The sequence below is a fragment of the Sorghum bicolor genome, chromosome 10 (genome assembly GCF_000003195.3).
Source record: "Sorghum bicolor cultivar BTx623 chromosome 10, Sorghum_bicolor_NCBIv3, whole genome shotgun sequence".
Lineage (NCBI taxonomy): Eukaryota > Viridiplantae > Streptophyta > Magnoliopsida > Poales > Poaceae > Sorghum > Sorghum bicolor.
Genome location: NC_012879.2, coordinates 51,654,722 through 51,679,811, shown reverse-complemented (window position 1 = coordinate 51,679,811; position 25,090 = coordinate 51,654,722). Strand labels below are relative to the sequence as shown.

The window sequence follows — 25,090 nt, the reverse complement described above, 5'->3', positions numbered from 1 at the left end:
ACCCACTCTCAATGGAGAGTTTCATTTCATAGTTTCAGGGGCATTTAATTCCAAGACTCATAGAGAGTTTGTAATCGTGTCAAAAGAGTTTCATCTAGATGAAACTCATTTATTCTCTCTCTTCTTAAATACACTATCATGTCATAAAAAAAAGCTTATGTGACAACCTATTTAATACAAATAAAACTGACATGAAACTTCTATTGAGACTAGCCTTAAACCAAACACTAGGTGTATGGCTGGCTAATGCTAGCTAGGCCCTAGACCTTGCCAGCGAACCAAACAACCAAGGAATCCAGGTTGGTCTTGCAGCCGCCAACGAAAGATATGCTAACGAACGAGCCTTAAGTTGTAAGCGCTGAAAATGTGTTGTGTTGTCTATGTTTACTCTTCCTTCCTTCTAAATTGTAAGTTAATTTAGCTTTTCTATCTATCTAGATACATAATTTTTATTATATAACTAGATATACACTATCTAAATACAGTACATAGTAAAGCAATACTCCCTCTGTCCCTTTTTAATTGGTGTGCGTGCCACAAGTTTGACTCGATTTGTAGAAAATACGTGCAACATTTGTATCTCCAAATAAATTTGTTAAAAAACTAGATTCAAAGATCTTTCTAATGATACTAATTATGTATTATAAATATTAATATCTTTTAATATATAATTGCCGGCAGTTGTTTTTCGGAAAGCGCAAGCGACAATTAAAAAGAGACGGAGGGAGTATACATCTAAAAAAGCTAAAAACTTACAATTCAAAAGGTACTTTTTCTCCATACTGAAAAAATGGACGTTTAGGATAAGATTGTGATAACCAAGAAGTCATTAATTAGGGGGTATTTTTCCTCCTTTACCCCTATTAAATAAGCTGCGGGGTGCATGTTATCTAGGAAAGATTTGTAGTTCTACTGGCTAGCAAGCGCGAGTTGGGTGGATGGCTGTTAGGGGGTCGGTTCGATCCCTGGTGGCCGCGCTATTTTTTGGCACTGAGTAGATTTTCACTTTTTTTTCATGTTTTTTCATGGTACTGTGCGTGTGCGGGCAGGGATGGCACGCGCTTATTTCGTTGATTTGGACGTGTCCGTGCTTGTAGCCGCGTTTGGAGCCTGTTCGCCGCGTTGAGCACATTGTTTGCCGGTTTTTTTTCCTTTTTTTTCCTTTGACTTTCAACGCGCTTTTGTTGGCGCTTTTTTTCGTTTACCTGAACTGCGTGAACGGACGCACGCGAGCCTTCAATGCGGGCGACGAACGAGGCCCCTGCGAGCCTTCAATGCGGGCGACGAACGAGGCCGCACGCGAAGGGACGCACGCGAACGGGCGGTTCGCAGGGGCAAACGCGTCCACAATACTCTCCGCTGCTTAGGACGTCTGTTTTTGCGAAACCGGGTCTCCACCCTAGGACGTCTCTTTTTTCAGTATGGAGGGTACATTAGCAGCCATGTGTTTCCGTTCCCGTCTCCGTCCCAAGACGAGAAAATGAGGGTAGTAGAGTACAATACATTGCAGAAACCAAGGATCAAGTTATCGACAACTGGGGAAACCAAGAAGACTTTGTTTAGACCAAAAATACAACTTTCACATGCTATGCAGGGCGCAGCCCATGTGTCTGTGAACAAATTCCAACTTTAAAGAATGTATCTTATCATGTGGTAAACAAAGGGTAGACAATCTATAACATACCACAAATCTACAATGCCCACCCAAAAAGAATCGAATTGCAAAATTTGTTATCTAGACCAAATGCTAATTACCATCCACGTACAACGCCTTGTCCAGCTGGAGAGGAACTTTTACATGACTATCGAGTTGAACATGTGGCGACCTATAATTGTGAGAACAAAGTTTAAAACCACAAAATATACTAGGAAAATTGATGGTCTACCCTGGCGCGCGGACAGAGATTTTGTTTTACATGCCAAACATGAACAATGTTACATACTGCTTACAACATAGATTTATTCAAGGATACGGGAGCACAGCATTCTTTGACCATTTAATTTTTCTTTAACTAGTGCATATACATACATGATTACTTACCTTCTTTACACAAAAACAACTAATCTGCTGGTGCTTCGTAATATCTCTACTATTGATCAGGAGTCAGCACTGAAAAGGGAAAATCAAAGAGCAAACAGTAAGAAAGACCGTAATTGGGCTATCCATCCATGTCATATAAGAGGTTAATTATTGGGTGTCAAAACAGCTTTGAGATGAACCACACAATTTAGATCGGACAATTTAAATTGCTGAGTCTAACATAAAAGCATCAAAACAATGACATGATTCATTTTGTAAATATTAAGCTTTCCAATGGGGTAATTTTTTGTGCATACAGTCTATGATTGAACAGTTCCCTTCTACCAGAAAGTCATACTAAGATTTCAATTACGATCATAGTACGTACAGCCTCTTCTTAAGATTCACTAGACACCTAAAGTGAGCCCTGCAGATAAATTAAGTCACAGTCGTAGCAAGTTCTTAACGAAGTGAGCCCTGCAGATAAACAGTATGAATGTTCACAGTCGTAGCAAGTTCTTAACTATATCTGGTTCGTCTTGTTCCAGAGGATTTCTAACAGATACATGCTGGCATTCTAGTGATAACCAGTGACGGCAAGGGACTCAGGATACTACTGTGTATAATAGACACTTGCACCGATTCACTGGATAGTTAACCTAAATATATTTTTGTTGAGCTTGAAATCAAAAGAGATGACTAAAGATTATTGGACTGTACAGTGTACACTTGCACTACTGCTTTTACGCTAATGAAAAGTTCCTTCATTGTTCATACCCCAGTGTTCCTCACCATCATTCCCATTCACAAGGACACCGCCATCTGTTGAATCATCAGGTTCAACTTCAACAGCATCCTCCTGACTCTCCTCGACTCCATCATCCTCAATAACCTGTAGAAATTCATTCGGTGTCAGCATCATGGAGAAACTTAAGAAAGTAGAAGAGCAATAGAAGCAATTGTGGTAAAAATAATATTAAGGGACAAGCAAATATATGCATATGTTTCTTAGCTGATCCCAGCTGTTCCTATGAGTTTAAAGGGAGATCAAAGGACAAAACCAATCCAACATACAAATTGTGCTAGTAACCAACCAAAGTGTAATACCTCATGAGCAGAATCTCCATTCTCACTTGGTATTTCTTCTTCCACATTCATACTTTTGAAAACTTCCACAAGGCTCTCATTGGACCTCTCCGCATAAGTCATGTACTCCTCAGCAGGCGGATAGACGCCCCTATTCAGAAGTCAAAACAAGATCTTTTCAGGATAGAAGTTAAAATGAAAGGTATGTCTTCAAAACTACATGTCCCACAATGCATTTATCCAAATGGTCCCATAATCTTTGTTAGTTTGTTATATCAGAGAAAATTGCAGCACAGGCAAATTTGCTAGGTGTGTGCATGCATGTCATAAAATATATGCATTCCTTAAATGAATAACAGAACTAGTTTAAGGGGGTAAGGTCACTCAACATCACACCATGGCTGATGTTGGCCCTAACTGAGATGCCCATGGCTGATGTCAGTGTCTCAGTTTATCACTCTGAAAAATATTCTCTCATTGCTCCTCCTACCTCCACTCTCTCTCTGTCTCTGGCACTCCAGCAGAAGCCACAGCTTGATTCACTGCTGCTGTGGTTGGTGCATCACCTTAACGGACCCTGGCTAGGTAAGCGGCTAAGATGACGTGGCCACACTGAAGGCACCAAATACACGGGGACCATGGAGGAAGATGGGAGAGAGGTCACAAGTCAGGTGGAGTATCATTCCCCATCTAGTTTCTAGTGTCATGGTTGATGCAATGTGTGCTATAATTTTGTATGAGTGAAAAGGACAAACCTAAAATCTACCTTCAATGTAGTTTACAACATAGAAGATTTCACATTGAATTTAATTCTTCAATACAACATCTTTCGCAAAAAAAAGTTAGATAGTAGCCTACGAAGATTGGTATGTTAGTGTCTCATTATTTCAAATACTGCAGTTCAGCGTTAGAATAATCTAACTAGATGATTTTATGCCAATGTGCACCTAACAGCAAAGACGGCACAAATGCATATTATGAAAACAAATATGAGAAACGTACAGGACAACATGGCAAAATATTTGGTGCAATCATGAAAACCCTCTTGAAATACAAACCTAGAAGCTTTCAAAAAATTTGAAACGGTGCACATCCATAGTGCATCTACAAATGTTCAGTCACAAAATTTGAGATCATTTTCTAAAAGTTTACCTGAAAATGACAAATTTCAGGTGCATGTTTACTGGAAGACAGAATCACAGGAATCTTGTCTTCTAGTGCACATACACATGAATTTTGTTATTTTCATATGAATTTTTCTAGATTGAATTTGAATTTCAGCTTTTCCAACAATGTTGATCCATAGATGCACTATGAATATGCATCGTTTCAAAAAAAACTATCAACGTGTTTCAAGGGGTTTTTACGATCACACTTTAGGAGTGGTTTGCACCAAGGTTATTTAGGCGTCGCCTAGGTGTCCGGGCGCTTTTCAAAGCTGGGCATCAGGCTCGCCACGACCTCACTTGATGTAGCATCCGTCTTGCGTCAAAAAGCATTGCCCAGGCGCGATTTGGCACCGTTTTGGTGCTGACTTGCCCCAGGCAGACATCGCACGAGTGAAATCGGGGAGGGCGTGTTGGCACAGAGACCCTGCACCGAGGTGAGCAGCACCTGCTCTCCTCCCCTCTCCCTCTCCCCTGCTCCAAGGTAGAAGAAGAGCCCTGAGCTCCCACAGCACACACACAGCACACACGGTTTCAGACTGAAACAGGGACTGAATGAGTGGCAATTGAACTACTTTCTTCCATTGCATTGGGCTGGTTTATATACACCAATACATGTACCTTCTAAGGTACAAAACTACCTACTACATACTCCTAAGGTACAAGGCTGAAATCAGCCAACAACTACTCTAGTACCAGCCATACTGCTGGTGTACCTCTACTAGTACATAGTATGGCCTATTGCCATATACTCTACAGGACCTAAGACTTGGACAGCCATGAGCTGATCCAACTACTGTCCTTTGTCCTGGACAGGAAGAAGAGAGAGAGGGGGCAGCAGATTATGTCTTACAAATCTTCCCCTAATCTTTGCTGCCCTCATTTGACCTCAGCCATGCCAATCATGCCTCGAAGCTCCATGAACCTGAGGCGCCCGAGTGACTTGGTGAGAATGTCAGCAAGCTGTCGCTTGGTGTCGACGAACTCGATGACCACCTGTCCTTCCTCGACGCAGTCACGAAGGAAGTGAAACTTCACGTCGATGTGCTTGCTCCTGTCGTGGAGGACTGGGTTTTTGGCCAGCGCAATGGCTGGCTGGTTGTCCACCTTGAGTGCCGGCGGCTGCGCTTGAACTCCGGTGAGCTCTGTCAGCAGCCGTCTCAGTGGACAAGGCCACCATCTTCTGCTTCAACGATTGCCAGGCGATTGGCACACCGCCGAGGAAGACGAGTACGCCGGAAGTGCTCCGCCGCCCGTCAACATCTCCTGCCATATCCGCATCGCTGAAGACCGTGAGTCCCGGCGCACCTTCCTTGGTCTCGGGCGGTGCTTCACTGAACACCCTCAGCTGAAGCCCGCCGCGCTTGGGGAAGACAAGTCCCCACTCCGCCGTGCCTTGAACATAGCGCAGTAGTCGTTTGACCGCCGCCCAATGATCCTCCCGTGGATCCTCCATGAAACGGCTCACGTAGCCCACCGCAAAAGCGATGTCCGGCCGTGTGTGAGTCAGCCAGCGTAGACCGCCGACGACACTCCGGTAGAGTGTGGCATCCACCTTCGCCGCGGTGCTCTGCTTCGAGAGCTTGATGTGCTCCTCCATGGGCGTGGCCACCGCCTTGCTGCCTGCCATCCCTGCCCGCTCGATCAGCTTCAGTGCATAAGCCCGCTGTCCAAGCTTGATGGTGTCCTCTCCTTGCTTCCCCTCGATGCCGAGGTAGTAGGACAGAGGACCCAGGTCACTCATCCGAAAACGCGCCGCCATCTGTTCCTTGAACTTGGCGATGTCTGCTGCGCGCGCTCCGGTGACGATGAGATCGTCCACGTACACCCCGACGATGAGATGCTCCTTCCCCCGTCGGCGGGTGTACAGGGCGTGCTCCGTGGCGCACCGCTGAAACCCGAGCTCCGCCATGGTGGCGTCGAGCTTGGCGTTCCAGGCTCGTGGCGCCTGACGCAGCCCGTAGAGGGCCTTCCGCAGGCGCAGAACCTTCCGCTCCGCCCCCTTGACGATGAACCCCGGCGCTTGCTTGACGTAGACGGTCTCAGCCAGGTCCCCGTTGAGGAACGCCGACTTCACGTCCAGATGGTGGACTTGCCAGTCCTTGGCCCCGGCGAGCGCGAGCAACAGCCGCACGGACTCCATGCGCGCGACAGGGGCGAACACTTCTTCGAAGTCAATCCCCTCGCGTTGCACGAATCCGCGGGCCACGAGCCACGCCTTGTGCTTCACCACTGCGCCGCGCTCGTCCCGCTTTACTTTGAAGACCCACTTGAGCCCGATCGGCCGACAACCTGCCGGCGGATCGACCAAGTCCCAGGTCCCATTCTGCTCGATGGCCTCCATCTCCTCCAGCATCGCCTTCCGCCACGTCGCGTCGCGCTCCGCAACAGCAAACGTGGTTGGCTCCTCTGCACTCATGAGGAGCAGAGCGTCGCTGCCGAGCCCACGAGCCGCCAGGCCCGGCACTTCTGCTTCCCCGATGACGTTGTCGATCCTGCGGAACCGTACCTCCTCTCCTTCGTGGAAGGCGTCCACGAACTCAGAGACGTCGGACGGCGGCGAGGCATACTCAACCGTGGCCGTCGTCGGCGTCCTCTGCGCAGGCGAGACAGGGGATTCGTCCCCCATCGATCCTGGCATGCCCACGCTCCCAGCCCCGCCCGGGCTAGGAGGCTCCTCTGCTTCGACCGCAGCTGGCGGCTCAGCGCTTGCCGCCCCGTCGGACACTTCCCCGGTCACCGGCTGCCTTGCTGTCTCGCCGTGGCCATGGATCACCAGGTGCTCCACGGTGAAGGAGTCCCGGATCCCTCCGTCGCCTCGTCCTCCTCCGGCCTCGGCCTCCTCCCATCTCCAGGCTGCAGCTTCGTCGAAGACGACGTCCCTGGATACCAGCACCTTACCCCGAACCGGGTCATAGAGCCGGTAAGCCTTCGTCCCCGACTCATAGCCGAGAAACACCGCCTTGACGCTCCTGTCATCGAGTTTAGCCAGTACAGGCTTTACCTTCTTGACGTGCCCGATGCAGCCGAACGTCTTCAGGTACGAGACATTAGGCTTGCGCCCATGCCATGCCTCGTACGGTGTCACTCCCTTCAGCGCCTTCGTTGGTGACCGGTTCAGGATGAACACGGCCGTGGTGACTACCTCCCCCAGAATTCTGGCGGCATGCTCTTGGCCTTCATCATCGATCGGGCCATGCCCACAATCGTTTGATTCCGCCGCTCCACCACACCGTTCTGTTGCGGCGAGTATGGCGCTGTAAGATGGCGCTCAACTCCCTCGCCTGCGCAGTACTCGGCGAACTGCACCGCCGTGAACTCACCGCCGCGATCGGTACGCAGCACCCGAAGCTTCCTGCCAGACTCCGCCTCTGCGCCTTCCTTGACGGCCTTGATGGCGTCCGCTGCCTCGTCCTTGCTTGACAGCAACCGGAGCCACATGTACCTGCTGCTGTCGTCCACGAGCAGCAGGAAGTAGCGCCGGCCTCCGTGCGTCGCCGGCGTAATGGGCCCGCAAAGGTCCCCGTGGACCAGCTCGAGCCGTTCCGCCGCGCGATACTTGGCCGTCTTGGGGAACGCCATCCTCCTCTGCTTCCTGGCGAGACAGCTATCACATAGCTCCCCGGCGTGCTTGATGCTTGGCATGCCGGTCACCATCTTCCCGAGCCGCCCCAGTGCGTCGAAGTTGAGGTGGCCGAGCCGGCCGTGCCACAACCAGGGCTCCGCGCACGCCGCCGCCAGACACACTGGCTGCTCAATCTTCAGATCAAGGAGATAGAGACGATTACGCGTTCTCTGTACCTTCGCCAGGAGTCGGCCATCCTGGTCCTTGATCCTGAGCACGCCGTTGCGGATGATGACCTCCGCTCCGTGCTCGTCCATCTGCCCAAGGCTGATGATGCTTGAACGCAGCTCCGGGATGAAGTACACGTCCGTGAGCGCGCGGTGTTCGCCGTCCTTGCACCTGAACAGCACCGTGCCGCGCCCACGAATCTGAACCCGCGAGCCGTCGCCGAACTTGACACTCCCCGTGTGTCCTTCGTCCAGCTCGGAGAAGGCCGCCCGAAGACCAGTCATGTGGTTGCTGGCGCCGGAGTCCAGGTACCACCGCTGCTCCGCGTCTTCCCCGGCGACTCCCAGATGAGTCTGCCCCTGCACACGGGGCTCTTTGAGCTGATGGATGACCGGCGGTGCACTCCTCTGCTCCACCACCTCCAGCTCTGCCTCACCGCACGCCCCTGCGCAGTATACACCCATCAGGAGTGCGTGATCACCGTCACTGTCGTCCTGAGCCAGGTGCGCCTCATCCTTCTTCTCCTTGCGCCCAGTGCCCAACCTTGCCGCACTTGCGACAGGCGTTTGGGTCGGAGAACTTCTTCTTGCCCTTCCTCTTGTCCGTCGGCCCCTTGCTCTGCTGCTTGCCACCACCGCGATCGCCGCCACCACGGCTGGAGCCTTCCCCGGACCGCCTCTTCTCCTTCATGCGTGCTGACCACTCCTCCTCGGTCAGCAAGAGCTTGGGCTTCTCCTTCTCCGGCGCCGGTGTGGTGCGGCTCTCGGCTACCCGCAGCCGCCCGGCCACGTCCTCCAGAGACAGCGTGGAGATGTCCAGCATAGTCTCAATGGACATGGCGAGCTGCGAGTATCTTGCCGGCACGGTGCACAGCAACTTGGTGACGAGGTCCTCGTCGTCCACCTTCTTCCCGTAGGTGGCCAGTTGTGTGGCCAGGGACTGAAGGCGAAGGGTGAAGTCCTCCACCGATTCCCCGGGCTTGAACTTGCTGTCGTTCAGCTCCCTGCGCAGCTGCTGAATCCTCGCCCTCTTAGCTCGATCCGAGCCAATGCGCAGAGACTCCAGCATCTCCCAGGCCTGCTTCGCAGTGTCCTTCGCGCCCAGCGCCTCATGGTACTCCGCCGGCGTCGAGGCCATGAGCGCCTCCATGACTCCCACCTGGGCGTCCTCGGTGCGGTCATCCTCCTCAATCGCCCGCCACCACTTGCGCGCGCGAAGCTTCCACTTCATCTGCGTCGCCCATTCACCGTAGTTGGTGCGAGTGAGCATGGGCCAGGAGCCGCTGCCACCGAACTCCTTCACCACGCGCACCTCCACCTGCGGTGGCGCCGGCTGGAGCTGTCGCTCACCACCTTCCCCGCCACCATTCCAGCCCGCACTCTCCGCCATTGCTGGTCAGTGGACCTAGCTACGGCTTGTACGGCTCCGATACCAATTGTTGGCACAGAGACCCTGCACCGAGGTGAGCAGCACCTGCTCTCCTCCCCTCTCCCTCTCCCCTGCTCCAAGGTAGAAGAAGAGCCCTGAGCTCCCACAGCACACACGGTTTCAGACTGAAACAGGGACTGAATGAGTGGCAATTGAACTACTTTCTTCCATTGCATTGGGCTGGTTTATATACACCAATACATGTACCTTCTAAGGTACAAAACTACCTACTACATACTCCTAAGGTACAAGGCTGAAATCAGCCAACAACTACTCTAGTACCAGCCATACTGCTGGTGTACCTCTACTAGTACATAGTATGGCCTATTGCCATATACTCTACAGGACCTAAGACTTGGACAGCCATGAGCTGATCCAACTACTGTCCTTTGTCCTGGACAGGAAGAAGAGAGAGAGGGGGCAGCAGATTATGTCTTACAGGGCGCAGGCGGCGGCGATGGGCTGAGAAGTGAGGGCGGGCGGAAGCAAAAGGAGCAGGCAGGAAGCAAAAAGGCAGCAGGAAATAGAACAGATGCCGCACAAGTGAAACAGATGCGCTCCACACAGGAGTTGAGCAGGCACGAGGAATCAGTGCCTACACTCCTGCGGGGCCAAGACCCAGCAATCCAGCATTAAACGTGAGAGGGGGACAAGGAAATCGAGGAGGGCAGGAAGCACCTGGAATCCTCGCTGCCGGCGCCCGCCTCCTTCCACACTCTCCCTCCCCTTCTACTCCATCGAATCTGCGACTCCTCCCTCCACTCCGACAGTTTGCCTCCCTGAATCATTCCTCCCCTCTCAGCTCCTCTGATTGAGCCCCCTGATTAGCGCCTCCTCCCTCTCCTCTGGCCCACAGGTCTTCGCAAGCTCACGGCACCAGGTACCATATTCCTCTCCTGGTGGTTGTGGCTTTACTATTTGTGGCTGCTCTGGGTGCCTGTGCTGCTTTGCTCTACTTGTGCTTGGTGCTATCTGCTGCATGTAGACATAATTGATGCTCTCCTCTTCATCCTTTCTTTCCCTGCCTCTCGTCTGGTGCTTTGTTCTATAGATGGAGTGGAAGTGCTCGGTTCTTGTATTAGTTTTGCACTACCAGCACTAGTTCACTGAGACTAGCTTGTTGCTATTAGAGACTTCAGATTTGCTATTTTGACACTTTATATGTGCATTAGTACTCTAGCAGCACTGCTTATTATGGTATTACATACTAAGTATTCGCAATATTAAGGTATAATTTGGTTCTAAATTTCTAGTGGCATTATATAATAAGATAAGATATATGTATGGCGTCGCCTCGCCGCACGCCTTATAAAGCCTAGGTGTCTGGCACCTTAAATAACCATGGTTTGCACCGAATATTTTCCCAGACAACATTGCTCAAAGATTGCTAGAATACTCTAGGTTTCTATTAAAACTGCACAAAATTGATGGATTGCCTGTTTAAATCATAGAAGGATACTAAAAGCTTGATATATTGATATGAGCTATATAATCCATAAGGACTAACAAATACCTCTTGGGAGCCATGGTAGCTTCTACATTGAGAGCAATCTGCCAGTCCTCGAACAGATTTGGGTACTCAGCAGGATCTGCCAGAGATTCTGCAGCTTTGGAGTTCACCTTAAAAGGCACAAAAAAAGGTGATGAACCAGCACTTGCTAATAGTTTGAATGACAGCACCAGAGTGAGTGGTGTGGAAAAACATCAATGTTTTGTATGATCGAAGTTGGTACAGACAATTCATCAGCCTAAAGAATTCAGCATTACATGGTGAATCTCAATTCGATACTGATCATTTTGAAGTAGACAAAATAGAATTGTGCATTCTAAGCATTCCAGAAACAAAATCCAGCTTCTCCAAAATTTTAAATTTGAACCCAAAGTTGATTTTCCTTTGATATCTATAATACTGGTAATCAGTGAATGGTGCTACCATAACATCATGGCTTTGTCTTAACAGCTAATATTACATTTTCAACAACCTCAATGCAACAAGTTACCACCATAAATAAGGTAAACGTTAGTAAGAAATCATCCATTAACAGTTAACAAATTCCAACCATTAGCTTAATTTCCCAATACTCATATTACTAATAATTCTACAGTATGTAGACAGAAGAAAGAAAGTGACTATAACACCAGTCAGAAGCACATAGAACAATACCTAACTAATGCATAAGCATAACAACGAGTACCATGCATCTAGCACTGAACGTCTTTTTTTATAAGCCCAGGAGTGAGTGGTGGGTGTTGTAAGGGTTTCTCCAAACCCCTAACATAATGATACATAGCTCTCATGCGTGTTCGAGAAAAAAAATGAGTAAAATGCAGAAATATGTTCTTGCAAATTGAGGTAACAATTTATGCTTTACAGAATTAGAAACAGAGCATATTATGTCTTCACTTTATGGGAAAATGTGAAGTGTGATTGGAAGGAAGAACAAAGGCAGAGAAAGCATTCATTAGGAAGATACCTTTTGAAGGTCCTTTTTCCATATTGAAACAATATCAGAAACTTTGCTTGGAAGGTAAGATCGTGCCATCAATGCTGCTTCTGGAATACGATTACTGTACAGCAAAGGGCCAATTGTCAACGTATAATGTCAAAAACAAGATGTTACTGAATCGGACAAAATGCATTCAATTGCAGAAGCCTACCTATCAACCAACAATTGAAGACATTCTTCCAATTTGCCTAGCATAAACAAGCAAAGGAAAGAAACATTGTTCTTTCCTAGTTCTTTAGCCATGGATGCCAGTTTTGTTATCCCTTCAGCATCTCCAAGTGATGAATATAGAAGCAATAACCCACTAAGGTCTGTAGCTTGAAGGAGACATTCTTCTGCCATCTCGAGCTGTGGTTATTGTATATGCAATAAAGTAGCTGTTAGTCTCAAATACACAGGAGAGCTGTGTATCATATCATTAAAGAGGAAGGTAAAGTAGCTGTTCAAGTCCAAATGTTTGCACTCTAGAGAACAGCTGGGCAAATATATGACAATGAGGAAGCAGCAAGCTCAATCTAATGGAAAATTATGATAGAAGACTCAAGATTTGTAAAATTGGCAAATGTTTTTTTAGGAGAATACAGTAGGGGCCCCTACTGTGGTAATATATATATTAATATTAATGTATAAAAGAGTTAGCAAAGCTCTAAATTGAGTTTATTAAGGCTGCAAGCTAACCATCACAATTACTAAGGACACAGTAACGAGTACAACTCAAATGTCAGAGCTCAAGCTAGTAACAGGGAAAAAATATATCAAGTGAAGCGCATATGCATATGCATGAAAATTTGATATAAATACCTTTCCAGAGGACATAGCAAGTTCCCCCAACTGCTTCCACTTTGATTCACTCCGTGCCTCAATAGCAATTTCCTGCAAAGCAACTACATCTCAGGGTGCACTTAAGAAAAGGAGAATTTCTTGGACAATGTGTCCTAAACAGTTAAGAGATAAGTGGTATAATTGCACTATACCTTTGCAACTTCCAGGCTTCCAAGCTGCACAGCCAGGTCAAATCTGTAATTAGGGTCAGTGGCTATATCAAGGGCTTCCTCCAACATGCCACGTGATTCAAGGAAATGTGCCACACTGCAAGCCAAAAGTTAATCATATAAACACTGGGGTACATAAAGGTTTAAATTAACATCCACTACAAATTTTTCAAACAGTCAAACAGGATCGCACCTGTTGTGTTGTTCCTTTGGTATGGATGGTAAAACAGTATTTGCACGTTCCAAATCCCCACGCATCACAAGCGTTTTGTACTCAATCAAACTGAGTAGTAAAGTATAACCCACCACACTGCAATAAACAAATTTGTAGTCATAAGTTCATAACCCAAAAGCATATCATGAAGGAAGATTAGAAGTAGATACACCGCATGATGCTTACTTAAACTCCTTGTCAATAAGATATACACGACTTTGGTTAGCGAGATATCCTAATAAATACATAGGCCGATCCAAGTGAAACATTGTAGTAACCTGTAACACATGAGATGGTAAATAGACAGCACCTAAAACCAAACACTCAGGAATAAAAAGGACATCGATACAAGATGCTACAGATTATGGTGAAATTAAGTGTTACCTCTCCTCCAACGCAGTAATTCAGGCGCCATGAAGAATTATTGTATATAAAACAGTCTCCGACCCATAACCCAGTACGGACACGTTCATTTATCTCATGAAGCAATTCAAAGGCATCTTCCACACCTTCCTCACCAACTGATGCCCCTCCATCAAGATGAGAAGAAACTAAATCTCTCTAGATGTTATCAAGTTACAGTTGCGTTAGTAAATAATAAACAAGGCATATCATTGTCAGTTGCAGAATACAGGTGTGCTTAACGAACACAATGAAAAACTGCGATCTATAGTATCTACAATATGTGATGAAATTAACTCACATTGTACTTCAAAATGTAGAATGATGAATCGCTTGCTATTGTTACCAAATCACCACTGTCAGCCCAATATACATTCTGCAGCAGGCACAGGTAGTCGATTCCAGTGGCGTTAAGGCAAAAAAGAGTAAACACACATTATGGGTATCCATCCCTGAAGCAAAAAGTAACAACTCACTTTTACATTCACGTCAATTCGACGTATCAACCTGCACTCCACCCAGTCATAGAAACAAATGAAATCATTTGTACACATAGCAAGCAATACTCCCCCATATATACGTTCTGCAGAGAATGCTGGTCTTATACTTTTCCTCTCCTGAAATTACAGCTGCTGTCATCGGAATATGCAAATGATAACAAAGCATGTTTATGTATATATGACATTAAGATGTTCCAAACTGACAGTCAACTTTTGCAACAGTCGATAAAAATGCATGTAGCTGCTTCTTAAGTGCATAGTTTCATAAAATAAAACAAGCCACAAACTTTGCTAATGTGAACCTTGGATATATCACTATAAAAAGCAACAACATCTAAATTGTTTCTCTTCAAACATGTAACTGTCATGTGCGGGAAAATGTACGCAAGGCGCAGGCGCGCCCGCGACGTTCGCCGCGCAGCTGAGCGCGCAGGGCGCGCGTTCCAGCAGCCCGAAGGGGCAACTTCCAGTGGCTAAAAATCAGGGATTTGATTGGGATTAGATTGGGAGTTGTTTTGGTTAGGCTATAATTAAGGGAATTCCTTTCCATAGTTTGTTGAGCCATTGGCTATATATTCTTGTAACCAGGGAAGAATGAGGCAAGCAAGAATTAACCTATTCTCTCTCTCTCTCCTGCGTCTCCTAAGCCCAGCCGGCTGAGAGGGGTATAACCTCCGCCCTGGAAGACTCTGCCGGAGACTACGAGCTTCGTAGTCGAGGGCCAGCTACCCTAGACCACACCGCCCTTGACAACCTGGTATCACGGTCTCGTCGATCCTCTCCCACCCGCTCCTCCAGTTCATCGTCCACTGCAGCCCAGCACCCATCAGCCGCCGCGCCGCCGTCACCCACCTCGTCCGCGCCCGTCGCCCTAGCACCCAGCATGACGGAGCCGTCCGCAGCCGACCTCATGGCGGCCATCAAGGCCCTCACCGACGACATGGCGACCATGAAGGCCGATATGGCCTCACTGAAGAAGGAGAAGTCGGAGTCGTCCGCCGGCGGCGGCGGCGGCAACCGGCACGCGGAAGGTCCGCACACCGACTACCCGCCCAAGCACAAGAAGTGGGACTTCCCGCGCTTCGACGGCACCACCGACCCCATGCTCTTCCTCAACAAATGCGAGGCATATTTCCGCCAACACCGCACCATGGCGGAGGAACGCGTGTGGCAGGCTTCGTACAACCTCGAGGGCGTCGCGCAGCTGTGGTATAACCAGCTCGAGGAGGACTCCGGCACGCCCACCTGGGCGCGCTTCAAGGAGTACTTGCACCTGCGGTTCGGGCCACCGCTCAGGTCGGCGCCGTTGTTCGAACTCGCCGAGTGCAGGCGCACGGGCACCGTCGAAGAGTACTCCAACCGTTTTCAGGCGCTCCTTCCTCGAGCCGGTCGCCTGGACGAAGAGCAGCGCGTCCAGCTCTACACCGGCGGTCTCCTCCCGCCGCTCAGTCATGCCGTTCGCCTCCACAACCCCGACTCGCTCGCCGCGGCAATGAGTCTCGCGCGGCAGGTCGAGCTGATGGAGGCTGAGCGGCCGCCGCCGCCCGCGCCACGAGCTCCTGCGCGGGGCATTCTGCCGGCGCCTGCGCCCCGTGCTGCCCTGCCGCCGCCACCACCTCCTCTGGCCCTGCCAGCTCCGCCAGCAGCCGCACAGCCGGGCCGCGGGGACGGTAACCGGCGCCTATCGCCTGAGGAGATGGCTGAGCGTCGCCGTCTCGGTCTATGTTTCAACTGCAATGAGAAATATACCCGCGGCCATAACCGTTTTTGCAGGCGCATTTTCTTCCTGGAAGGCGTCGAGATTGATGACGCCCCCGACGACGTCGCAGCAGCCGAGCCCGACGCCGAGGCTCCCTGTTTCTCGCTCCAGGCCGTGGCGGGGGTGCCGGTGGCGGGTACCATGCAGCTCCGCGTGTCCCTCGGCGCCGCGATCCTCGTCGCCCTCCTCGACTCCGGCAGCACGCACAACTTCATCTCGGCGGCGGCTGCCCGGCGTTCCGGCCTTCCCCTGCGTCAGCGGCCGCGCCTCACCGCCCTGGTCGCGAACGGCGAGCGCGTCACCTGCGACGGTGTCATCCGCGACGCGCCTCTACTCATCGACGGCGTCACGTTCCCGGCCGACCTCTTCGTCATGCCGCTGGCCGGGTACGACGTCGTCCTGGGGACGCGGTGGCTGGGCGCGTTGGGGCCCATTGTCTGGGACCTCAGCAGCCGGCGCATGACGTTCCAGCACCTCGGGCGCCCTGTCTCCTGGACAGGCATAGCCTGCCCTACGGTGCCATCGCTGAGCGTCACGTCAGAGGCCGGGCCGCTCCTCGACGCCCTGCTGCACGCGTACGGGGGGCTCTTCGCCGACCCGACCGGTCTGCCCCCCAAACGCGCGCACGACCACCGCATCACCCTGAAGGCCGGCGCCCAACCCGTCGCTGTCCGGCCTTATCGGTACCCAGCAGCGCACAAGGACGAGTTGGAGCGGCAGTGCGCCGCTATGATCGAGCAGGGTATCGTCCGTCGCAGCGACTCGCCCTTCTCATCGCCGGTTCTCCTCGTCAAGAAGCCGGACGGGTCGTGGCGTTTCTGCGTCGACTACAGGGCGCTCAATGCGCTCACCGTCAAGGACGCTTTTCCGATCCCGGTGGTTGACGAGCTCCTCGACGAGCTCCACGGCGCCAAGTTCTTCACCAAGCTCGACCTTCGGTCCGGGTACCACCAGGTGCGGATGAGGCCGGAGGATGTGCACAAGACGGCGTTCCGCACCCACGACGGCCTCTACGAGTTCCTGGTGATGGCGTTCGGGCTGTGCAACGCCCCGGCGACGTTCCAGGCCCTGATGAATGACGTGCTCCGGCCGTTCCTCCGCCGCTTCGTCCTGGTATTTTTTGATGATATTCTCATTTACAGCAGGACATGGGCTGACCACCTCCGCCACCTTCGGGCCGTCCTCGACGAACTGCAACGCCACCAGCTCTTCGTCAAGCGCTCCAAATGTTCTTTTGGCGCGCCCTCGGTCGCCTACCTCGGCCATGTCATATCGGCGGCGGGCGTGGCCATGGACCCAACCAAGGTGCAGGCGATCCACGACTGGCCGGCGCCCCGCTCGGTGCGGGCAGTCCGCGGGTTTCTCGGCCTGGCGGGATACTACCGCAAGTTCGTCCACGGCTACGGGGCTCTTGCCGCGCCGCTGTCGGCGCTCCTCAAGAAGGAGGGCTTCTCCTGGGACGACGCAGCCGCGTCGGCGTTCGCGGCCCTCAAAGCCGCCGTCACGTCCGCCCCCGTCCTCGCCATGCCGGACTTCACCAAGCTGTTCACCGTCGAATGTGACGCGTCGACCGTCGGGTTTGGGGCGGTCCTGACTCAGGAGGGCCACCCAGTCGCGTTCTTCAGCCGACCAGTGGCACCCCGTCACCGCGCGCTGGCCGCCTACGAGCGCGAGCTCATCGGCCTCGTCCAGGCCGTGCGGCACTGGCGGCCGTACCTCTGGGGGCGGAGCTTCATCGTCAAGACGGACCACTACAGTCTGAAATACCTCCTCGACCAGCGCCTCGCCACGATTCCCCAGCACCATTGGGTCGGCAAGCTCTTGGGCTTCGACTTCTCAGTGGAATACCGCTCCGGCGCCACTAACGTCGTCGCCGACGCTCTCTCTCGCCGCGACACCGAAGAAGGGGCGGCCATGGCGATCTCGGCGCCCCGCTTTGACCTCATCGACCGCCTGCGCCATGCCCAGGCAACCGACCCGGCCCTGGTCGCCCTCTACGCCGAGGTCCGCTCGGGCGCCCGCGCCGCGCCATGGGCACTGGTGGACGGTATGCTGACCTACGACGGCCGCCTGTACATCCCGCCCACGTCGCCGCTTCTCCAGGAAGTCGTGGCCGCCATCCACAACGATGGTCACGAAGGCGTCCACCGCACTCTCCATCGCCTCCGGCGCGATTTCCACTTCCCCAGCATGCGCCGAGTCGTGCAGGCGTTCGTGCAGGCCTGTGGTACCTGCCAGCAGTACAAGTCCGACCACCTCAGGCCGGCAGGACTGCTGCAGCCGCTGCCGGTGCCGTCCGCAGTCTGGGCAGACATCGGCATCGACTTCATCGAGGCATTGCCCAAAGTGCAGGGCAAGACGGTCATCCTCTCCGTGGTCGACCGCTTCAGCAAGTACTGCCACTTCATACCGCTGGCACACCCCTACACAGCGGAATCGGTCGCCCAGGCGTTCTTCGCCGACGTCGTCCGTCTACATGGCGTTCCGCAGTCTATCGTCTCAGACCGCGACCCGGTGTTCACGTCCGCGTTCTGGCAGGAGCTTATGCGGCTCACGGGGACAAAGCTCTTCATGTCGTCCGCCTTCCACCCGCAGACGGACGGCCAGACCGAGGCCGCCAACCGCGTCATCGTCATGTACCTGCGCTGTTTCTCCGGGGACCGGCCTCGCCAGTGGCTCCGATGGCTGCCCTGGGCGGAGTATATCTACAACACCGCCTACCAGTCCTCTCTCCGCGACACGCCGTTCCGGGTGGTCTACGGCCGGGATCCCCCGACCATTCGCTCGTACGAGCCCGGCGAAACCCGAGTGGCCGCGGTGGCTCAGGAGATGGAGGACCGCGCCGCCTTCCTCGACGACGTCCGCTATCGCCTGGAGCAGGCTCAGGCGGCGCAGAAGCGCGTCTACGACCGCCACCATCGCCCGGTGTCCTTCCTGGTCGGCGACTGGGCCTGGCTGCGCCTACGGCAGCGTGCTGCGGCGTCCCTCCCCAACGCGCCCAAGGGGAAGCTCAAGCCTCGCTATGTCGGGCCGTATCAGGTCCTGGAGTTGATCAACGACGTGGCTGTCCGCCTCCAGCTGCCGCCTGGCGCTCGCCTGCACGATGTGTTCCACGTCGGTGTCCTGCGGAAGTTCATCGGCACCCCACCTGCAGCGCCGCCCCCACTGCCCCCTCTCCTGAACGGGGCTGCTGTTCCTGCTCCCGCCAAGGTCGCGAAGGCACGAATCGCCCGGGGCGTGCGCCAGCTGCTCGTCGAGTGGCAGGGCGAGCCAGTGTCTGCTGCTACTTGGGAGGATTTGGAGGATTTCCGCTCTCGGTTTCCGACCTTTCAGCTCGAGGACGAGCTGGACTTCGAGGCGGGGAGAGATGTCATGTGCGGGAAAATGTACGCAAGGCGCAGGCGCGCCCGCGACGTTCGCCGCGCAGCTGAGCGCGCAGGGCGCGCGTTCCAGCAGCCCGAAGGGGCAACTTCCAGTGGCTAAAAATCAGGGATTTGATTGGGATTAGATTGGGAGTTGTTTTGGTTAGGCTATAATTAAGGGAATTCCTTTCCATAGTTTGTTGAGCCATTGGCTATATATTCTTGTAACCAGGGAAGAATGAGGCAAGCAAGAATTAACCTATTCTCTCTCTCTCTCCTGCGTCTCCTAAGCCCAGCCGGCTGAGAGGGGTATAACCTCCGCCCTGGAAGACTCTGCCGGAGACTACGAGCTTCGTAGTCGAGGGCCAGCTACCCTAGACCACACCGCCCTTGACAGTAACACATGGCAATACAGTCTATACCATCTAGTCCCTTGAGGTACAATACAAATGGAAGCATATAAGGCTCAATAATCCCAAGACATAATGCCAAGAACAGCGGGACACTATTGCTGTATCTGAAGTGAGGTTGAAGTGTTCTAAATTTTGAATAGGAATAAAATTGACTAGCATAAAAAAGAATGAAAATAACAACTCACAAATCATGGCAGCAAGTCACATAAAGAGCAAACCTGAAAGTTTTTGCTGTAGATCTTTATTTTTGATGTGCTTTCCCTTACAGCATACTCTCCTTCAGTTGACCAGACAATTTCAAGAGCAGACCCAAATGATCTATTTCTCCATGCTAGCGCTGTGTAGATAATGTACTCTCCATCTCCACATACAACAACAAACCTCCCATTTGGATTGTGTCGTAAACTCTGAAAGAACAGAAAGGATTAGTTACTATTTTTTAACTATCCTAACATAAGTTGGAACTAAGTTGTAAAAAATCAGTGCTTTCTTCCTTCCACACAAAGGTTAAAAAAAGAGTTTACACATACAAAGAAAAAATCCAATATTTGTTAGAAGCATAATATAAACAACTCTTAGCCCCGTCAAGAAAAAACTTAAAACGTTCAATGTCACCAAGGCACTGACACACTTGATCGTGCTATTAGCAGTTTAGCATGCATAGTGCAAGGCAAAACCATGCAGAACTATATAAAGTGCCTTTATTTGTCTATATAACTGTAACATGTAGCAAAAGAGTGCTATTTAAACAAAGCACCCACTTAATATCAAACATAAACCTACTTGTGGGTAAAGGTCACAACTTCCTAGCTCCTTCACAGCCAATGGCAGACGTTCTCCATCTGCAATCTGACATATGAAGAAAATTAAGAGTATTATAAATCAGAATATGGAATTAACCATTATCAACAGGATGGCACGGTTTACAAAGATAACCTCAGCATCCACACCAACTGCCTTGATATTGACAGTTTGAATTTCGTTATGTTTGGCCCATATGATTTTACCACTGCTATCCATACTAGCAACAGGTTCTTCACGGCCAATCTTAATCATTATTGTTCCTTCATCATATCCAATCACGACTCTGCATGAATTGAATAAATTCAAGAAAACACTTACAAATTTGGAGAAAACAAGAAACTAAGTTTTTTCAATACCTTCGTGAGCCCTTCATGTAACCTAATGCCCAAACTCGTTCAAGGCCATAGTTAAGTGTATTCTCAAGTCTGCAAGACAGCGAGAGCACCAACCACAATGTCACTACCAAGTTTCCATGAAAAGAAAAGTTAAACACATAGCCTAAAAAGGGTAAAAATTCCAAGGTCTATCACAAACAGAAGGTTATGCTATTAATGAGTAATTTTGTGATCAAATCTTACACAAGCAACAGCTAATAATTTTGCTAGTATTATGCCTTATGTCAAATAGCATGGAAAATCACAACAGGAGGTCAAAGATCACATAGCGTCACCACAAGACCATGACTATTCATTCCCCCAACAAAAGAATCCTTAAAATGCATAGCAGAACCCAGAGCTCTCCCTCTCTCTTAAAAGTCAATTAAGTCATAGATATTCAAAAAAAATATGTATGAACTGGGATGTACTCAGCAAGGTAAGTTGCCTGCTGTACAATTTAGAGGGAGGAGGAACGGCGGCGGCGCGCGCGCGGGGGGGGGGGGGGGGGGGGGGCACAACACATAATCAGCGAAATCTAGGAATCAAAGAAAAACGAACAGGTACATGGGCAGTCATCAGCAGATTGATCACTGTCACCTGTGAATATCTGGGAATTCTGCAAACCAAAAACTTGAAGCCATGTTTGTAACTATAGATCAACTGTTTTCATTTTTCTAGTCCACTTGTTTTTTTAAATAATCAGTTGCAGCTTTCAATTCAACTGAGAAATTATAACTGCATCCCATGGTCGTTACAGGACAGTTTTTTTTTGGTCCCTCGGATCACATGCAGTATCGCGCTGGCTTGTTTTTAATGATAGCACTACCATGGGCCTGATCATGTGAGATTTTGGTTGGTACGATCACTTAATCAATTGAGCAGAACTTCTGCATAGAAATACATATAAAAGAGCACCACATATATCAAGATGTAAACACAAAGACAGAGTGTCACAAGGCCACAAACTAGAACAGAAATAGCATAAGAACCTGTAGGTAGTGGAGTGCCATAGGCGAACAGTTCCATCCTCTGAACCTGTCATTATTATTGGAAGCTCAGGATGGAAACATACAGCAGAGACATTATGTGCATGTCCTTCAAGTGTTTGGACACAGCTCTTTGTTTGATAATCCCAAACCTAATTCAAGTTAACCCATCAGTAACAGTGTCCAAAATGCTCATATGTGCAAATGAACATGTCTTGCCTTTGCAGTTTGGTCATCAGAGCCTGTAATTAGATATGGCCGGTCACCACCAGTGAAATAATCAACACAATTGACACCTTTTGAATGACCATCCAATGTGAAGTTAGGATCAGGAGAACCAAGACTCCAAATCTAGAAATTTCAAGTGCATAAAATTGCTCGTTAAGACTAGAAAAGAGGAAAGTGAGGAATTAGTACATTATCATTTAAACAAAATAAAACATAATGGGTATACCTTTACAGTACGATCAAGAGAAGCACTAGCAAAAGTATTTGTGTCCTTGGGGTTAAATGTGATTTGCATGACATAATGAGAGTGGCCCTCAAAAATTTGAGTACACATCCAGCCCTTATCCCAGTCCCAAAGCTTTATAAGCATGTCATCTGATGATGACAACACATATGGCAGGGTCGGATGAACAGCCACACACCTGATGTAATCAGTATGAGCTTCGAACAACTTGACCTTATCCATGGTATTATAGTTATACACACGGATGAACATGTCATCGGCACCAGCCACAACCCATTGCTTCCGCGCAATAAATTTAGCCGAACGAACTGCAATTAACATGGTTACATGAGCATAGTGGCACAACCACACAAATGCATACAGAAAACTGTAAACAGTAATGTGCTTGTTTAGTCTTCTTAGACTCCTTTTCCTCTTATTAATATAATGGTACACACTCTACTGCCTGTTTAAGAAAAAAAACATGTAAACAGTAGAGTGAGAAAGCAACCTGGTAACTCACTGACTTCAAAAGATTTCACCATTGTCTGGTAACAAAATAACACGGAATTAATCAGATAGAATTTTACATCAGCTGTACAAAACCATATAAATCTTTAATATTGCTAGCTGTAAGAATAGACTGGAATTAGACAGTGCCAATGAGTAATGGAACCCCATTTCCAGTGGACTATGTAACCACAGAAAAACTATGTACAACGTGGCCTGTTTTCCTTGACAAACCCACCTCTACTCTGGTGGATGGCCTCACCATCTACTTCACAGTCCTTCATTACATCCCTGTCACTCAGTGGTATAGATAGTATGATCACCGCAAAAGGTCAGTGGACATGGCCCAGTCTCTACTGAACTCACAGATGAACCACCTAAGAATTCCCTCAATACCCATTAGTTGTGGCGATTTTTATTCTATGTTAACACTAGATTGACAAATTGGTCCATTCGGCACCCATTAAAGCACTAATACGCTCAAACCAAACATCTCAACTTGATCTAGCTTTTCCAGCTGAGTCGGTTTTGCACGAACTTGTCCGTTCACGATAACTGAAAAGTTGCTAAAGAATCGAATATATAATAGATTTTATGTCTCTGTTTTCTCCTTGAATTATTAGTGAACTTCCTCCCAATCTCTGTGCGTGAAATTAGTTGTTATCTTAAGGTGAACAATTACTACAGTCATTAGACCCACAGATACAGGTGCATTCTTTCTAATTAGGCAGTGTGTAACATGTAAAATAATTTAAAACTCTGATTTGCTTGTATCAAGAATTCCCAATCATGACATGAGAATTCATTATTATTGACACATCACAACAAATTACTCACTATCATAATATACGTACTCCACACATATGAAGGGCTGACAATACATTGATCTTAGATTCTTAGGTTAGTCATATCTCGTATTTTCCATAAACAGGCTGTAAATAAGAAATATGCACTCATTGAAAGTAACCAAAAAAAAATGTCATCCTAACTAGTTGATGAAGAGTTTAGAGCATTATCTAACTAACTCACAAAAGATAAGGCTTCCTACCTGAGTCTGGTAGTTCCAGATGCAGACACTGCCAGAATAAAGACTTGACATGATCCTGCACCAAACAGAAGCCCGTTATTCTGGAAATCCAACACTCGGGACGCTCAAATGCACATTAAATTATCGCAGCAATTAGCCAAGACAAGAGGCACCAGCAAATTTACCATGGTTCCGTGGGATGCAGGTCCACGGACTTGACCCTCTCCGACCTCTGCGCGAGCTTCCTCTGATGAAGCAAAATACATATCACCATTAGAGAAACGACCTCATAGTGACAAGTAAAGGCACTGCCAAATTAACCGGATTCAGCCGGGTATTCTCGAAATTACCTTGATCTCTAACCGGAGCGGCTGCATCATCATTCATCCGTGCCAACAACGACCAATAAAAACAAACACACAAAAACCAACACAAGTCAGCACACGCATAGCACGTAACACGTCCGAGCCCCAGATCCACGCACCAACCCACAGGTTCGGCCGCGGATCTCGGCTCGGAAAGCATCAATGCGATCCAGCGGGACGTGAAGGGCCAAGGCCGCATCGGGATCTAGCGGTTTTCGCGAAGCGAACTGCAGTCTGCAGGCCGGACCAGACCGACCGGCAGGCGCGCAGGTAGCTGGTGGCGAGAGGAAGTTACCATTGCGACGTCGTAGGTTCCGGCGCCGGCGGGGCGTAGTTGGGGTCAGGCGGTGAGCGTGAGTGGACGCTCGGGCGGCCGCTCGCCCCTCCGAGAGGCGGAAGGAGCGGAGCTGAGGGAAGGAGGGCGCGAGATCGCGAGTGGAGGGAAGGGGCGAAGGGAAGGAGAAGACAGTACCAGAGCGGAAGGTAACGAACGAACTTGCGGGTAAACGGGTCTGTGTGATTTGTTTAAGAGCGAAGTAAGCGGGTCTCGGGATTCGGGTAGGAGGAGCCTGACGAGGACTTCGGAGTTGATCGGAGAGTCTGCATTTGACTTTGGATGACCTGGTTGCTAAGCTACTGAAATTACATTTTTGGACCCTAAAAACTGAAATAGTATAAATAAATAAATTTACTGAACCGACGTACATATGGGAAGCTCCCAAATTTGTAGACGGAAAAAGTTTAAGTGTGGACAATGACAACAAATATCAGTAAGCAATAAGGACTAGAAGTTACTAAGCATTAGCCAAGCTCTACAAGTCAATCATTTTAAAATTTTATATCAACATAAATATGTATGTAGTTAAATACGGTGAGACAGAAATAGTATGGACAATGACAGCAAATATCAGTAAGCAATAAGGATCGA

General features: G+C 49.7%; 1 protein-coding gene across 2 annotated transcripts; it reads right to left on the bottom strand.

Annotated features, from left to right (window-relative positions):
• On the bottom strand, positions 1,526-24,665 carry LOC8065049 (coatomer subunit beta'-2). Of its 2 annotated transcripts, none has more exons than XM_021450011.1 (26): positions 24,458-24,665; positions 24,148-24,168; positions 23,983-24,044; positions 23,819-23,873; positions 22,772-22,808; positions 22,264-22,589; positions 22,029-22,160; positions 21,813-21,961; positions 20,803-20,871; positions 20,579-20,729; positions 20,426-20,491; positions 19,861-20,049; positions 14,085-14,225; positions 13,910-13,984; positions 13,591-13,767; positions 13,393-13,484; positions 13,186-13,302; positions 12,975-13,089; positions 12,802-12,873; positions 12,152-12,348; positions 11,968-12,061; positions 11,007-11,113; positions 3,128-3,257; positions 2,798-2,912; positions 2,042-2,110; positions 1,526-1,826 (listed from the first exon to the last, which is right to left on the bottom strand). In XM_021450011.1, the coding sequence occupies exons 1-25, from the start codon at positions 24,458-24,460 to the stop codon at positions 2,091-2,093; spliced, it is 2,712 nt and encodes a 903-aa protein (XP_021305686.1). In that variant the 5' UTR covers positions 24,461-24,665; the 3' UTR covers positions 1,526-1,826; positions 2,042-2,090. The 2 variants fall into 2 exon arrangements, with proteins under 2 accessions (XP_021305686.1, XP_021305687.1); XM_021450012.1 differs by having other exon boundaries at positions 2,813-2,912.